This window comes from Anticarsia gemmatalis, chromosome Z (assembly GCF_050436995.1).
Source record: "Anticarsia gemmatalis isolate Benzon Research Colony breed Stoneville strain chromosome Z, ilAntGemm2 primary, whole genome shotgun sequence".
Taxonomy (NCBI): Eukaryota; Metazoa; Arthropoda; class Insecta; order Lepidoptera; family Erebidae; genus Anticarsia; species Anticarsia gemmatalis.
This window is the reverse complement of record NC_134776.1, coordinates 10,870,717-10,887,515: the sequence shown is the minus strand read 5'-3', so window position 1 is coordinate 10,887,515 and position 16,799 is coordinate 10,870,717. Positions and strand designations below refer to the sequence as shown.

General features: G+C 34.1%; 2 protein-coding genes across 3 annotated transcripts; both read right to left on the bottom strand.

The window, feature by feature from the left end:
- Nucleotides 1-2: 2 nt before the first annotated feature.
- Nucleotides 3-8,223, bottom strand: hig (locomotion-related protein hikaru genki). 2 transcript variants are annotated; one of them, XM_076134667.1, is made up of 10 exons: nucleotides 7,947-8,223; nucleotides 7,360-7,451; nucleotides 6,702-6,804; nucleotides 5,284-5,372; nucleotides 4,757-4,916; nucleotides 4,136-4,309; nucleotides 3,386-3,520; nucleotides 2,590-2,733; nucleotides 2,159-2,368; nucleotides 3-1,492 (listed from the first exon to the last, which is right to left on the bottom strand). In XM_076134667.1, the coding sequence occupies exons 1-10, from the start codon at nucleotides 8,023-8,025 to the stop codon at nucleotides 1,230-1,232; spliced, it is 1,449 nt and encodes a 482-aa protein (XP_075990782.1). In that variant the 5' UTR covers nucleotides 8,026-8,223; the 3' UTR covers nucleotides 3-1,229. The 2 variants fall into 2 exon arrangements, with proteins under 2 accessions (XP_075990782.1, XP_075990783.1); XM_076134668.1 differs by lacking the exons at nucleotides 6,702-6,804; nucleotides 7,360-7,451; nucleotides 7,947-8,223 and adding an exon at nucleotides 5,770-5,923.
- Nucleotides 8,224-9,168: 945 nt separating this feature from the next.
- LOC142986382 (heparanase-like) lies at nucleotides 9,169-15,862 on the bottom strand. Its single transcript, XM_076134858.1, has one exon. The coding sequence runs from the start codon at nucleotides 15,754-15,756 to the stop codon at nucleotides 14,212-14,214; it is 1,545 nt and encodes a 514-aa protein (XP_075990973.1). The 5' UTR covers nucleotides 15,757-15,862; the 3' UTR covers nucleotides 9,169-14,211.
- Between the last annotated feature and the right edge of the window lie 937 nt (nucleotides 15,863-16,799).

The following is a 16,799-nucleotide window of genomic DNA, read 5'->3' as shown; positions in this document are numbered from 1 at the left end:
ACTTTCTTTTATTATAACATAACATTTGGTATAATAATATAATGAACCTTATAAATATATTTCTAACAAAATAGATTATTAACAATCCTACACAAATTGTAGACATTTTGCCAGTTACTGATACAGGCCATTTTTGAATATAAACTCAGGTCTATCCCCAGAAGTTCAGGCGAAATTTTATCATTATCGCTTCATTAGTTAGCCATGACAATACTACCCAGAGTTACATAAAGTCATGTGAAAGATTGAAAGGACAGCTATACTTATGTTTTTAAGATAAAACGGTTGTCAAGCTACTATAGCCATTTTCAATAATGAATGTAATTGTCGTATGTAGGCACGGTGTAAGTTTTAAATTATTTGCAGCATTCTTGAAACCACTACTTCAATATAGGTACATTTGTTATGAAATATAATCATTGATCTTTGAATGTTTAAGCCGACGAGACCAGAACCATACAATTGCATATTAATCCAGATGTTTAGTTCAGGAAATTAGAATCAACTGATTCAGAGTTCAGAGTTATACTAAGACTTCAGGGTCTTATTTCCTAGTCAACTAAGCATTTATTTTTATATTAATGACAACTCCCGCATTAAGAGTAGTTTCCTGTGGGAATCGAACCCACGACCTCCCGACGCAATGTTAGCGGCTTGTCGACTTTAACCACTGCGCCGCAGTGGCAGTCAGTTGACTAGGACATAAGACTCTGAAGTGTAAAGGTCACGCGATCATACTCGCTGTAACATGCAGTGTCGCGCAGCTAGGCATTATTTTATAGCTTAATAACTACAGGAACGTGAACATTAAAACATACAAGACTACCTATATGATACTTTATTTACTTATGTCGTGCCTTTGAATAAATTAGCAGATGCATCGATTTGAAACACTACACAAATAGATATAAAAATCTTTGGCATTAGCGAGTGATAAATAATAATCATGAAATTAAATAATTAAAGCTGAAATTCAGTAACCATCGTGCTTTCAATTTCGCTGACTTATACAAACATAACAATAAGCCCCTTGTACAAATGTCGGCGCCATGTTTCAAGATGTTTCATGTTTGAACGAACCTATATGAATTTGTACTGCGTAAAAATCGTCGTGTATAGGAGATTTATATTGCGTTGTACACGAAGGGTCTAATACTCATAATGTACAATTTAATTCGTTTACTTAACAGGTAAGCTTAGAAATATAGCATTGCTTAGAATAGTACATTTTACTCTTCGATATGAATGAGTGTAGTATTCTCCACGAATATTGTGTCTGCTTTACGTATTTCTGATGGTGGGAGACAGAATGGCGGTGGGTGTGACCAGAAGCCGTTTTCAGTGCACACAATGGAGGACTCTCCTACGATCTCGTAGCCTTCCTCGCAGGCATATATCATGAGGTCCCCGACTGGATACATTCCATGTTTTATAGAAGATTGAGTCAGTAGTCGCCCGTTCTCAGGCACCAATGGATCCGGGCAGTAGATAGCTGTTAAACAAATAACAAGATGCTTAGGTATACTTATATTGTTTTGCTAAAACATAGATAAATTAAGAACCAATACTCATTTCAGGGGAATTCTCAAACTATTAAAATCAAATATTGTTAAAGTGTATATGTAAAGTTTGATGATATATGCATTTATTAGTGTTTAGTAATAAAATAAAAACTTAAATATTACATTTTTAATATGACAAGACATAATGACAGAAACTAGATTGTTGTATAGGGGATTTATTCACAAAAAGCTCTGCCTACATAGCACCTAAATGCTCGAACATTATCCTATGTTTTCGTAGTGGGTAAGCTTAAAGACACATAGAAATTAAGAAGGAGGTGATGCAAAAATGAATTTCGTAAATGTGATGAACTGCAGCGCAACTGTATTAGTGTAGGTATCGGCTGTCATTTTCAAAGATCTTTGAAAGTCGTTAACAGTAGTCAGAAGCTTGAAAGTCTGACAACCAGCCTTACCAAAGGGTATTGTGTTGTAACCAGCTGGGTTACACAAGTACTACAACTGGGTTGTGGAGGTCCAATAGGCAGTCGCTTCTTGTAAAATATTGGTATCCAGCTGCATCCGACGAGACTGGAAGCTCTTATGTCAATGTAATATGCAACATTCTTTGTAAATACTGGAAACTTCTTACTTACGAGAACAAAGTGGTACTTCGCCGGACCATGTCCCATCTATTTCGCACTCGAGACCTGGCGCCCCCACAAGCCGGTACCCCCACGCACATTGGAACATTGCGCGTCCACCGAACGATGAGTTGTATTCCACAACACTCAGGTGGGGACCCAGCGACTTCAGGATCGGACAGAATGTCTCCACACACGTCGGCGGCAGCGAAGACCATTGACCTACGAATTTTGTTCATGTTAATAACAGACGACCTGTTTAATAGTTAATAAATAAGTGTCAATTAATCTATGTTAAGAAAAAACTATAAATGTGTTAAAAACCAGCTGCACCTACAGAAGAAACCGGTGCTGAGTGTATAGATAAAAACATAATCAGTATGGCTGAAAACTATGTATTAAATTTTTTGTATATTTATTACCTTTAATATATTTTTACTAACCATTGCCCATACATGTAAGTATTGCGGAACCGTTGAGGTGGTACCCGGGCTGGCAGCTAAAGTGTGCCGAGTGGCCGAGCCTCGTGCCTTGTGTGAACTGACGAATACGCGTCGACGATACGCTTATCGGTGGACACACCACATCTACGATGAAAAATTAATACTATAATCGTAATGCAGGGCGAAACGCTGATGAAGGCAGCTAAGGGTGCTTACATAAAATGTTTTAATAAGATTTGTTTATCCTTCTTTATGTAAGCAGTCTAAAGGTGTGTGAAAGGAGAAAAAGTGTGTGGACCATAAATTCATGCCAGATAGCTAGAAGCTCTAGTTCAGTGGTTCCCAACCAGTGGTCCGCGGAAGTCCAAATATGGTCCGCGAGCGACTTTAAAATTTTAAATTATCGGGATTATTATTACACTTTTAATATACTTACATAGTGGTCCCTGCTAACAAGAATAATGTAAAAGTGGTCCCGGGCTTAGAAAAGGTTGGGAGCCCCTGCTCTAGTGCTTATAAGAGACAAAATGATTTAAATACGCGAAATAAGTATCACTTGTTCCAACGGTGAAGGAAAACATTATGATGCATCCTTGCATGCCCGAGAGTTCATAAGAGCAGTTCTTGAAGGTGTGCAAAGTCAAGGCCTAACCCCTCCCTCATTACGGGAAGAGACCCTTGCCCAGCAGTGGGATATTAATGGGCATTTATTTTAATTTTGTTATTAAAAACTGTGTATAAATAAATGTGTTTTTCTAGCTGTACAGTGAACTATAGTGCTTAAGACAAGACTCACTAACAACTTTAATGAGCACGGTGTTAGTGTGACCGGCGTGCGACGTGCACGTGTACTGATCGCTGTGACGCACCGACATCTTGTTTAACGTCAACCTGTAGTGCGTCTCTTTCTCTCCCTCCTCTGTAGACCATGCTACGTGGAACAAAAAAAATACATTTGTAAGGAAGACTTCATAATATGCAAATAGGTACTAGAATTATATAAATGCTACAGCACATTTTCTTTTTTTTTACATATTTTTTTTTATTTAGTCATAATGATAAAAAACACACTTTAACTTCAATACAGTCCCCAGGAGCTATTTGAGTGAGTTAAAAAGTATTTATGTTGTTTTAATTCCATGAGTTAGGGCTTTTAAATTAAAGTCGCACATTGTAGGCATTGTAGGCATTTTAATTAGCAAAGCAAATATTACCAGCACATTATATAGCTTGATTTCACTCAGCATTTTTATAGACACACGAAACGTGCGCACCATCAAATTTTCGGTATGATTACACAGCTATGCCATGGACATTATTGCTATACACACTTTATTCTGTAACAAGCTGAATCACGTGGTTTCGCCAGCATGTAAATTGACACCACGAGAATATTCTGTTTATTTGTTCTACTTATAAACCTTTAATATGTCAAAAATATGTAATCAGGTAGTTTGGTCGAGCCATTCCCAAGTTTCGCTTAGCAACATGTACTTATTGATTGATTATATTGAGCAAGATATATAAAATACTGATGTTTATATACCTGAGCTATGTTGTCCTAAAGCTTGAGTCCAACTCCAGTCGGGGTCACCGAGTGCTCGTGACGTCACACAGTCTAATCGCACTGTACTATCAGGGTACACGTACAGCTCCCCCGAATGCTCAACTACTGCTGAACCACTTACTATCGTATACTGAATGGTTGGCGGTGCATCACCTATCGGACAAAAGAACAGTTACATGAACGAAAGAGCAAACTTAATTTGTTTCTAAAATGTAGGTAATCTTAAAACCTATTGATTCTTCGGTTTCATAAGAAGAAAGTGTATTTATTATCAAAGTTGTTCTTTAGTCTCACGAAATTGTATTGAGTATTGGATACAATAATCATTTGCTGGTTTTTTTGATAGCGTCTGTTAGGGATTTATTTAAATATTAAGATGGTGGTTTTCCTGATGGTTTGAGGCAAACTGCAAAAGGCAGGCATTAACCACCGGTTTCTGAGTACATTTAGCGATAGTTTATCTATACAATTGCGTTTTTTTATATGAGTTAACGCTATTAAATAGATAAACTACCGTTAAATGTCCCCCAGAAACCAGGGGTAAGTCCAGTACCCTCTATATAAAGTTTAATAAAATAACAAATAATAATTAGTAATCACCTGTAAAGTTCGTGACTACGGTAGTGGGTACACACTCTGGTAACTTTGGGGTCCACTCGCCATTCTCACAACGAAGTATATTCTCTCCTTTCATCTTGTACAAGCCAAAGTGCTTGCATCTTGATACTAACACTGACCCGTGAGGAAAATGGGTGGCTTTCTGAAAATAATTTCCATACTAATATTATAAATGCGAAAGTAACTCTGTCTGTCTGTTATTCAATCACGCTTAAACTACTGAACCCATTTGTTCATGCATTTGGTGTGGAGGTATTTTCATACTCGTGAAAGGACATAGGCTACTTTTTATCCCGGGAAAAAAAGCTATATATAATGCTCGTTCCAACCAATATCTTTCTATATTTACTAAGAAAATAATTTACCAAGGTTTAACTGGCATTATAAATAATATTTGAGAGATAGCAGCAGTTGGCATGTAATTGAACCAGAGTGGGCCATCAAGTAACGATTATATAACATAAGGGTTAAAACTAAATACATAATACAATGTATGTAGTCACACTTACGTTTATAGAAGAATTTCTGAACGATATTGCTAATAGAGGATGATCATTGCGATACAAACATTCTCTCAGTATTGGTTGAAATCTGCCATCTGAAAACATTATTGGCAATTAAGTATTGATAGTAGTTTAAGAGTATTTCATAATGTTATTATAGACATGTTACAAAATTAAATGTTAATCATTGCTTCACTTGACACAAATATTGCTAGATTGTTAATATACCAAATACTACAGTGATTTAGGCAGTTAAAAGATTAATAGCATTACAGAAATGGAACATCAAAAAGTTTATTAGTCATCTATATACTTATTTCAAGATTTTTATTAGTTTTGTAAGCTGATCTTTTACCAAATAAGTTTTACCCCATTAAATAAGCATGGGTCCATTCCCAACCAACATTTACCTATACTTTTTTTAATCATATGCAAAGCTAAAGTGTTATCAAAATGAGTAGCTTAAGTAATATTATAATATAGTAGGTATACTCATTATATCTGTCTGGGTCAAACAAGTAGTTAGATAGCATGTCAAGGTTCACAGAGTGCCTGATAATGGTCAATTAACAATGAACTTGCAATGTGAGTCGTGACCCTGTCGTCAAACACGCTTCTAGCGTAGGGGAATCTCTTCAAACGATTAATTGAGCCTTCAATGGCTTGATAATCGTAATCCTGAAATAGTCATTGTAAATGAGAACAGCTATGTTGCACAATATTCAGGAAATAAACTGATGAGGAAGCTATTTTATTTATGTTATCAACTTAATAATGACCTTGTAAGCCATGAAATTGGTTTCAACATAATATCATGTTTTTGGCCCATAGACAGAGACCAGAGAACGCCACTTGGTACAATCCCTACAAACTTTTCTTGCCCCATTCACATACCCAGTTACCAGTACTTTGCACATGACCTTTTTTCAAGACATTGCCAATGTGATCTGTGAATGTCTTTCTGGGGCCCCCTTCCCGGCATTTCCGTTAACTTGATTGGTTTCAAATGATTTTGTATCAAATTAAGTATGTAGTAGATCATTACTTCTAAGCAAAACTATATTATTTGGAAAATGACATTGTTTGTTGTCAGTCCATAGGAGGCTAAGGGATAGATCATGAAGAATCGTGATTTTATGTAACGAGGCAACTAAAGAATAATACAATGAGTTCCATTCTATTGTATGAATGGAGGTCTCATTGATACAACTACTTTAGATGAACAGTACTTATTATACATGTGACTAGTGTTTGTGACTTTTTGCAACAAAGTGTATTAGTTAATTATAAAATTGCTGTAGTTGTAAAAGTTTTCTGTAAAATTTGTCTACAGAATTGACCAAGTGTGAACATAATCAGAAGTATTTAGCTATCATTTAATAAAGACATAATTTTTAAACATTACAATAGAAGAATTGACTTACCTGGTGTACTAGAACATAAAGGCCCCACCCAATTGCCGTCAATGCATTTAATTTTACATATCAATCTCTCGTTCAGAGGCCCTATTAAACCTGGGAACTTCACCTGTAACAGAAAACTTTACTTTAGATTAGACTTATTATTATGATTCAAAGCAGTTATAGTTGAGTAGTATGAAGACTTGCCCTGCATACAAGTAGTCAAGGGTTTAAGATCAAACCCAGACAACAAGATTTCTATTGCAAATTGTTTACATTACTCATTTTCTATAGTATATTATTTGAATAGTGAAAGAAAATGTTGTAAATAAATATTGCACCCATTAATTCTTTAATTTAAGGAACATAAACATGTTAAGTAGGTATGTATTCAGGCTCAAACAGTTTTTGATGAAGTTCTGAAATGAACTTGGCCAGTGACTTAAGCTAGAGAGAGCCATAACATCAATGGCAATGTATGGCAGTATGTTAGTTTGAATTAACTGATAACAATAAGTTGCTTTTAATATGGACCTATAAAAACCGCATTATTGACCATCATTGCAAAAAATGGTGGGAATGTAATATCAAGATAAAAATAGTGAGATAAGAAATAACCAAGAATGTTATGAATATAGATGAGCAATAAACAAAAGTAGAAATATGTGTTCTCAGTTCTCACCTCTGATATTTTTGAAAAGTCAGATCTAAATCTTGTGACATCTAAATTGGTGTCCAAGCTTGTCACATCAGGAAGAGAGCACTTGAATTCATCTGTAAAAATAAGAAATATTATTAATGAAAACAAAACAAATGAAATTTTGGCATGTGTGTAATCCCTTGTGTGTATTTTTTATTATTTTCCTTTTTAGAAAATCCTATTATTTACATCCTAATAAATAAAATAAGTTTGAAGGAGTTAGACAGTTACTTGTATAGTATTAATAGTAATACTATATAACTAGGTACCTAATATATATTTACTATCCTGATATTTTAGTTTAGTTAGCATAAATATATATGCTACCTCTACAAATGGAAAAAGAGTTCGATCATGCTGCAAGCTGCAATGTCATCTATAAAGACTGACTAAAAATAATTGCATATTAGGTAGAATGAGTGGGATCAAAGAAGGGATAAGAAAGAGAAAATTTTAAAAACAAATCAAGCAGCATACGAGTTATTGATCCTAATTTAGAGAACCTATTACTGAAAAACCATAGAATGTTTTTGAGCAAAAATTTAGAGTGAAAGATTTATGAGAAATACCTTGCGGAAAGGTGACGTTCTCCTCGTCCTCGCACAATATCCAGGGAGTAAACAATAAGAACAACAAGGCCGAAATCATCGCGATTCGGGCAATTGTAGTCTTATCAACGTCTTCCACTATCTAGAGTGATTGCTCTTGTTGCCAATTATTGATATTAATATTAAACTATAATATAGAAGCTAGAACCTCAGATTATAATCATCGGAAATCTTCAGGAATATGTCAGGAATCTCGGGAATGACAAGCACTGACACTACTGACAATCTGTGTGTTGTATTTGACTGATCTGACAGACCAGTGTTCAAATAACCGTTCAATAACCGACGACTTAGCATTGACTCAAGATATCCAAAGTAGTTTTAATCTGCACAAAAAACATCTGTAGGTACTTGATCTGAAATAAACTACTGTTGCGAAATAAATTTCAGTTATAACCATCGTGCATCGGGGGTCTGGCTCAAGGATAGCGATAATAATTACAATATAACCGATTTCATATCACGCTATTATTTACCCAGTGTGGAAGGCAAATGTATTAGGCTTTAAATAAATACTTATATCACGGTAGTAATAACTTCTTAAATTTAACGTCCGGACGTAAATAATGCCGAATGGGGAGATTCCCTAGAAATATATAAATAACATCTTGCAAAAGGGTCAGGTACGCGTGACTCGAAACCGACGCGACGGTCCTGTATGTACAAGATGTATGAGTACGAATAAGACAAGGAAAGTTTGTAAGGAACGTACTGACTGGCATTCTTTGGTTTCTGCCTAGTGCCGTATAGCGTGATATTAAGCTGTGTATCATGCTAATTTCGGTTATATGTCGTCCATTCATTAAATTCACCTGGGTGGACAACGCGCATGTTTTCTCCATCAACGTGCCCTTTTCGTATTAATTTAAGATATACCTACCTACCTACCTAGAACATAACAATAATTAAACAGAATTAACATATTATTATTACAGAACAAACGAAATTCGAAAAGCTCATTTATATTTTGCCTGACCCAGGAACCGAACCGGTACTAACAGAGGCATAATAATTCAAAACTCAACATGATGAATGAACAATGATTCAGTTCAGATTACTTCAGATACTATTGCATTTGGTTATAGGTGTTGAAAACGAGCCTAAGGCAATATACTATCGTATACTACGAGCCTTAGTGTAGGTTGGAAACTTTAGGGTAAGGGAAGAAATAATAAAACGTTAATTTCGAACATACACGACGTTTATTATAAACATTTACTTACACAAGTCAGAGACTCGGAAAGAGATTATTTCACAAGCGTAGAACAGTTGCAGATACATTGTAGCTGTACGAACATTTTTATTAATTGTTTGTGACGGGGTGTCTAGCGGATCTTTCACGTATCGAAGAAAGGAAACCCACAGTTTTCACACATCAACTTTACGGCCAGTGTCAATTTTCAATCACCAGACAAGGATTTAGGATAGATGCCTATTTATTTACGTAAAAATAATAACATTTTATATAGGTCTATTTTATTTACCGTCAGACCTATTCATGCAATAATCTTTTAATCATTGGATGTCTCCTGGTAACTAAACAAACACATTCCAACATAAGTTTTAATAACACGATATATTGGCACCGAAGCAACATATTACTAAAGGCAATCTCGCTAAACATCCCGCACTTGTTTCATAATGTGAAGAAAGATAGCTTAATATAGGGTACTTAATTCGAATTATCTAGTCACAAAATGTAATCACCTGCACACATTAACTAAGTATAGTTAAATAAAATCTAAACATAAATGATGTCACGAATTCCTCAATGGAATATCAGGTATCTAACGAGATAACTGAAGATTATAAGGCCACTTTCAGAAGGCATTCATTAATATTTTCCCAAAAAAATTGAGTTCTTGAAATAAAGCGTCCACAACTTTTATTTTAATTCTTTACTGTAGACATTGATCTGTTTCTAATTGATGTGATCTTAAGTAAATATTTATGGAATGGAGAAAAATTAGGTACGTCGTCTCAACATGACCTAAATATAGGTTTATTAAAATACGACACAGGCTACAAACTCTATTGACATAATAATATGAGCTGTAACAATTGAGTTCATCATTATTTCTTCCGAAGGTATTTTCCTTATTTTCTTGTTAGTTTTATAACACCAATTCGGTCAAGTATTCTATGTGTCTACCTAAATAATATTAGTAACATGAAAGTTTGTTACTACTTTTCATGCAATAATACCGAATTGATTTTGATCAAGCTTTTACTTTAAATAGGTAGGTACATGGACATGTAGCATACAGAACGGATAAAAATAAGGGTTAAAGAGGACTACTTTTTATATTAGTGATACCTTAATTCACTGGAAAGAAAGATTTAATAAAAATTAACTGGTTATCGAACTACACGAACGCTAAAGCAAGTTGCCTATCCCTAAATTAAGATATCTTCAATATATAAGGTATAGCTTCCCTCCATGGCTTTTAATTTTTATCCAAACTGTAGGTACAATCTGAGATCCTGATTAGCTTAAGTCAGAATCAATCAGGAATCTACAATGCTATTAGATCAGATCACAACAAACGGTTTGTTTACAATGCACGTTTAACATTAAAAAGGCAAAACACTTAATAAATAATCAACCACACTATTGAAGTTATTAATCTATCCATTACAATTTACATTCATTATTAGCAAATAGGTATATTTTTATGAAGTTTGAAACACTAACGTAAGTAGAAGGCATTAGGTACAATGTTATTATAATATGTTACATAAATAACAAGTAGAAGTCTTTTTCAAAGTTATAATAGGTATAACATTATTGTGATGTCAGTATTTAACAGAATTGCTACTATTCTTATATTAATATTATTTACCTTGACCGCAAATCAATTCAAGCTGAGACAAATGGGAACATCAACTGGCGACAGTTTTGCATTATTGGTTTGCAGTCATTTTGAAGCAAAAAATTATATATTATGCTAAAATATAACTTATAGTTAAATACTTATGATAACAAAATAGTTGGTTCAATACCGTACGGTAAGGCATAAAGATTGTGACGCTTACGCGTAAATTCTGAAAATGTCGAGTATCTAACTATTAATAAATCAATAACTAAGTTATGTATGTACCAGATAAAGATAGTAAACAGATTGTTTACTATGAACCACCCGTGAACCATCCAGTCATGAGGTCAGACATATGAGTTGGTTCTAATCAAAGATTCCTATATGTATTTTACCGTCATACACCAACCGTCTAACTAGCTATTAAACGTAGTATAAGCTCTGATTAGTTAAACAGTGTTTTGTCACTGGTGAAAAACACAAAACACTGTATAACTAATCACGAGCTCACACGACGTCTATTAGTAAGGAAGAATAAGATAATTATCGCGGCTTTGCACTATGTAAAAATAGTTTTACGTATAAAAAATCGTGCTGGAGTTTTAACAAAGCATAATTAGTTATCGTTGCAGATATTAAAACTACACAGCAAATATAAATAATAACTATCATAAATATAAAAGATTGGAGTATAAAATAATAATTCGGTACATAAAGTAGGTTCAATAAACTCTACGGCGTAGTTGGACAATGGACATAGCACTACATAGCATTTCTTCAATTCACTGTGTATTATCATTCATCTAAGTCTAAATAGATATAACAATATATGACTTAAAAATAGAAAATGTATATACATATTGTATTTAATCATTGAAAATTGTAAATGTATCGAATATTGAAGCTGACAAACAGTAACAATATACTTAATGTTTTATATGAAATTGTGCTATGTATTGCTACATATTTCATAATATTTTTTTCATAATATTCATTTTCAGCAAGCTTAACTACCTAATCGAATAATTGGCAGAGGCACGAGTATGTATCACGATGTAGTGACCCAATTTATATAACTACATAATATTTATCATAGAATCGACATCTTCTAAAACAGTATTAAACTTAGTTGTATTATTTATGCTGGGTACCTTTTACTTTTAATAATTGCTATTATTTTAAAAAATGTCCCCTATAAATACAAATTATTAATTGTCAGAAAGTATGTACCTAGGTACCAATGTAAATAACAGATAAGCATGTCTCTACTCTCTACAGTCAACTCAGGGACTTTAGTACAGGTTGTTATAATTCACTTACAACTAAATTATAATTAATCGAATAATATTTACGTCATCTTAATTTTTATTAGGTACAAAATTAAAAGTTAGTTAGTTCGGTTAATTTATGTGCGTAAATCCGATAAATACAAGGAATACATTTAATTTTCAAGTAAACTATGAAGTTTACATCTTTGAGAAAGGCACTCAATGAATTGTTGTAATAATCTATTCAACGACGATTACAAGCAACCAACCCAAGTATTTGTCTACATTAAGAAGCATAATATTATCTTTTCCATATTTATAAATATAATATTCTTTCGCGACACTGAAGGCATTGTAATATTACCAAATACTTGGATAATCTAACGGTAACAGTTAGGCACGATCGGAAAATAAATACTATTGTAATTCTAATCAGTCTTACACATAAGTAGGCACCGCATATTCACAACAACAGTGAAAAAAAATGGAAATGATAAATATTCTGCATTATTCTTAAGCTAAGTATGTAAATATATGAAATGGCAATAATAAAAAAATATTTGCTATTGGCCATTCAGATGAATTGTAAAAATTATTCTATGTTTAATTGAAAAGCATAAGTCCATTTTAGTTCTCATGTCTTAATACTAAGTATATCATGTTCAAAATGTGTTCATGTCCCAAGATAATAAAAGCACTGGCTAGATATTTGCAGTCAACATTTAAATATTATAATTACAGCACACTAAATGTTGTTGCATTATATTATAAACATTACAATACAACAAATGCAATATAAAATACAAACACTTGACATTAATCTTCACCAGAAATACATGTCTAAGTCTAACTATTTTTTCATGAAAAACCTTCATAATATTATTTTTATTATACATTTTTGTAAGCACCAATACATTATTATAGCACTTAAGGACACTGGCAGTAATTATTAGGATAAGTAGGTACATGTATAACTAATTAATTAAACATTTAATTGTAAATCTAGTAAGCAGAAAGAGTATACTGTCTTAAAAACAAAAGTAACAACGAGATTACAAATTGTATTGTTGGTTGGTATTTTGTAATGCTATATTACAAAATACCTAATAGAAGCTGGATGACATCACATTTGTAGAGATCTGAAAAATTACTTGATTAATATGTCATATGACTAAAGCAAATCGTCTCTATTCATTTAATATTACACACAGTAGACATACGCATCACTTTTAATTGTTCAGTGCTTTTAATATGTATGTTTGTGCATAATTTATAAGCCCTATAGAGAAGTCTTATCAAATAGTGGCAGTAGTTCAAAGTCAAATGAAGAGCAAATTTCCTTGACAGTTGAACAAGGCTGGATATTGTCAACACTTAAAGATAATTAACGTAAAGATGCTGCAAAATGAAAATTGAAATATTATGATAAACAGGGGCATTATATACTTTTCAAGGCTAGCAAAAATATACTGGTTCATGATGTTACACATTGTTTTCAACAATTTGAGTTTTATTACTTTTTGTTACTGTCTAACCACAAAATAGTTTTTTTATGCTTAGTTTCACTGTACTATGTTGATCTATATTGCTTTCAGGTTTTTGTTCAATCATGGTCATTTCACTTTTTAAAAGGAACCTTTTATGGTCCAGTCACAGTCATGGTCACAGTCCTCAGGAAATTTGTGCCATTGAATGATTCTGATATTAGGTAAAAATTGATTGGCACATTATATCACACAAATGAGATACTATTATAAGTCATATAAGCAGGCTTATGGGAAGTAGTTCTTACACTTTTTCTGCAGCACATTGCTTTGTTAACATCTGTAGTCACTGCTAGCAGGTATATTCAAAATGGTTAGGACAATATGAGTGACATAATAAATACCATTAAATGCAGAAGTAGTATTTGATGCAATTAAGTGTACAAGATAAAAGAACTAAAGTGCTACCTAGGTATTCAATTTTACCAGTTTCACTTAGAACTTTTATCTTGTGTTAATTTTTAGTTTTGATAAATAGTTCTAAACATCTGGAAGATTCTAAACAGATCTAGATGGTGAGAGAAATATCTTAATGGAATGTCAAGAACAAGAGACAAAATTATTACATAATTGTTAAGATTTTGAACTGCATAAACTTCTATTTACAAGCCTTTATAGAAGTGTTCTTGATTACCCAAAATGCCATAGAGAATGGAGGCATTGAAATGTGATTTCCATATTTTAAATGCACTGGATCTAAATCTGGCAGTGAGTCTTCATAAATGAGAGGCCATCCATTTAACAGCATAGTTGTTGATTTTCTATTATTGGAACGGGTACTTAGAATGAACTCATCAATCAGTAAATTGTCCCCATGTAGAGCAGTGCCATTTAATAAAAATCTAGCTTTAGCCATCTCTAAATTAATTGCATAAATGGTAATGGCAGAGGTATCATTAGTGTATTTTCTGTTAGCACAGTGAGCATACATTCTCTGTAAGTTTGAACATTTACAATCAACATGCAGTACTTTGTTGCCAACAAGTTTTTTGTACAGTACACTGAGCCACCAGTCTGGCAAAGGCTCCATGTCCTTATCAATCATGCTGTAATTTCCACCAATCAAACTTTGCCTAACAACTGTTGTAATGTTGTATTTAGATGTCAGTCCTAATTTGTCTAACCACAGAGGACTTCCTGCAAAAGTGTTAGACAGTCCAGCTGCACCTCCACCATATGAGCTGCTAGTTTCTGTCAGCCACATAGGCATGTGTCTATACCTCTTGGTGTGATTTCTCATAGTTTCTATCTGAGTCCGCAGCAAATCAAAAGTGCTGGGTTTCCAAAAATCTTCAAGAGTAGCAGTTCTGCTATTTAGGTAATACTGATGCCATGATGCCACATTCACATGTTTTGAGCCATTACCCAAAAACTCTCTCATGTATTCCAGGCAATAGGGATGCTTCGGCTGTGGACGAGTGGTGTCTGGGCCTACTAGAAGTGAATGCTTATAGCCAGAATCATTTAAAACCTTGCGCAGCTTTTGGAAATCCTGTGCCAGTTTGTGCGGAGTTAAACTCACATTGAATACATGTTGAAAAGAATTGGGCTCATTGCCAAGCTGCCAATCAATATCAAACTGCCTGTTTTTGGAATAATCTAGGAGTTCTCTAGCGTTGTGTTCATCCCAACCATGGTCATCCCGGAGAAGAACATTAAATGTAAATAGCAATTTTAACTTAGAGGTTTTACAAAACTCATTGATTTCTGTCCATTTTTTACCAGTCATAATAAAAAAAGGCAGAAACTTATGCTTGCACAGTTTTCTAATGGCACGACATACAGTCTTTGAGTGTGGATTCTTAGTGCAATGATCGCAAGTCGCATTCGGCACATCATCTTCGCTGAATATAAGTCGTTCAGACATGGTGCCACCGAGACGAAGCCGCGCCGGCGCTAAAGCTCCAGCTAGTTTCAAAAATCTAGAATTTTTGAAATCCAGTTTCTCATAATTTTCAATTTCTGACGTATCGATACCGATACTAAGGAAATCATCTGGTAGTATGTTGGTTACCTTCTGGTGTTCGTCAATGGTAATGTAGCATTTCTCCCCAGAGTTGTATTTCACAAATAACACTAATACGGCTACATTACAGCAAAATGCTATGGCGCAGGCGGCCACGAGACTTTTGTTGGATAGCATTCTGATATTTTTACAGAAGCATTGTTACGTATAATAAATTTGAATATCCACTCACTAGGTTCACCAGACGGGACGACAACTTTACCAAACACAAGCACACACTGACTGACAGCAACAATAAAAAGCAACTGCAACTTTCATATAGGTTAACGTCACTTACGTCAAGTTGACATAACTATGACACCTGCCAATTCCTAATCAGTTGCCAATTTGAAAAAAAGCGTAACGCTGATATAGATATTTTTAAATCAACGATATTGACAAAAACAAAATCAACCTAGTTAGAATGCTGATAGTTCTTGCTCCTCCATCTTAACAACCAGTTTAATGACATAGTTCATCATTTATATACCCAAGGGGGTCATAGGTAATGTGACGTTTACCTATCTTACCTTAAGTAAGTTATGTCCTTAGCGGACATTCTATTTCTGGCATCGGTGATCAGCGATTAATCTTTGCTAAGAGCCTAAAGTTTAAATGTAGCTCTTAATAATATTCTATTCTGTATCTCCATGCAGTTGCTCTCTCTCGCTCGCAGTCGCACTTACTTCATTCCATCGCCTGAGTTATCCAGTCCAGTACAACGTCATCTGCTGGTATATACTCCACAGGATCTTACTCAAGTCTTTCTAATGGAGAAGGGTCAGCGATAACTAGGTATTTGATACCAGAATTCTCAGATACATAATTCTCTCAAATAATTACTTTGTGTCGTTGCATACTGTGGAACTTAGCTCTTACCATATTACCGCCAGCTAAAATCATTCTGAACTCTGCGAAGTAAATTGATTTCAATCATGTTTCATAGATTTGTCATTGTAATTCATCTTTATTGCTCATCAATAACAATGACACGTAAACTAGAGCAATGTCCTATGACTTATTATTGTCTGGATCAAAACAAAATATCAGTGAGTCGAGTAGGATGGGTAAGCACGTGTTGCTGATAATCTGCTCCCCTAGCTGCGGCTGCAGCAGTTTAGAGACACGGATTCACGTCTGTCTTTGACACAAGGTAAGATGTTACAGATTCGTGACAGTGT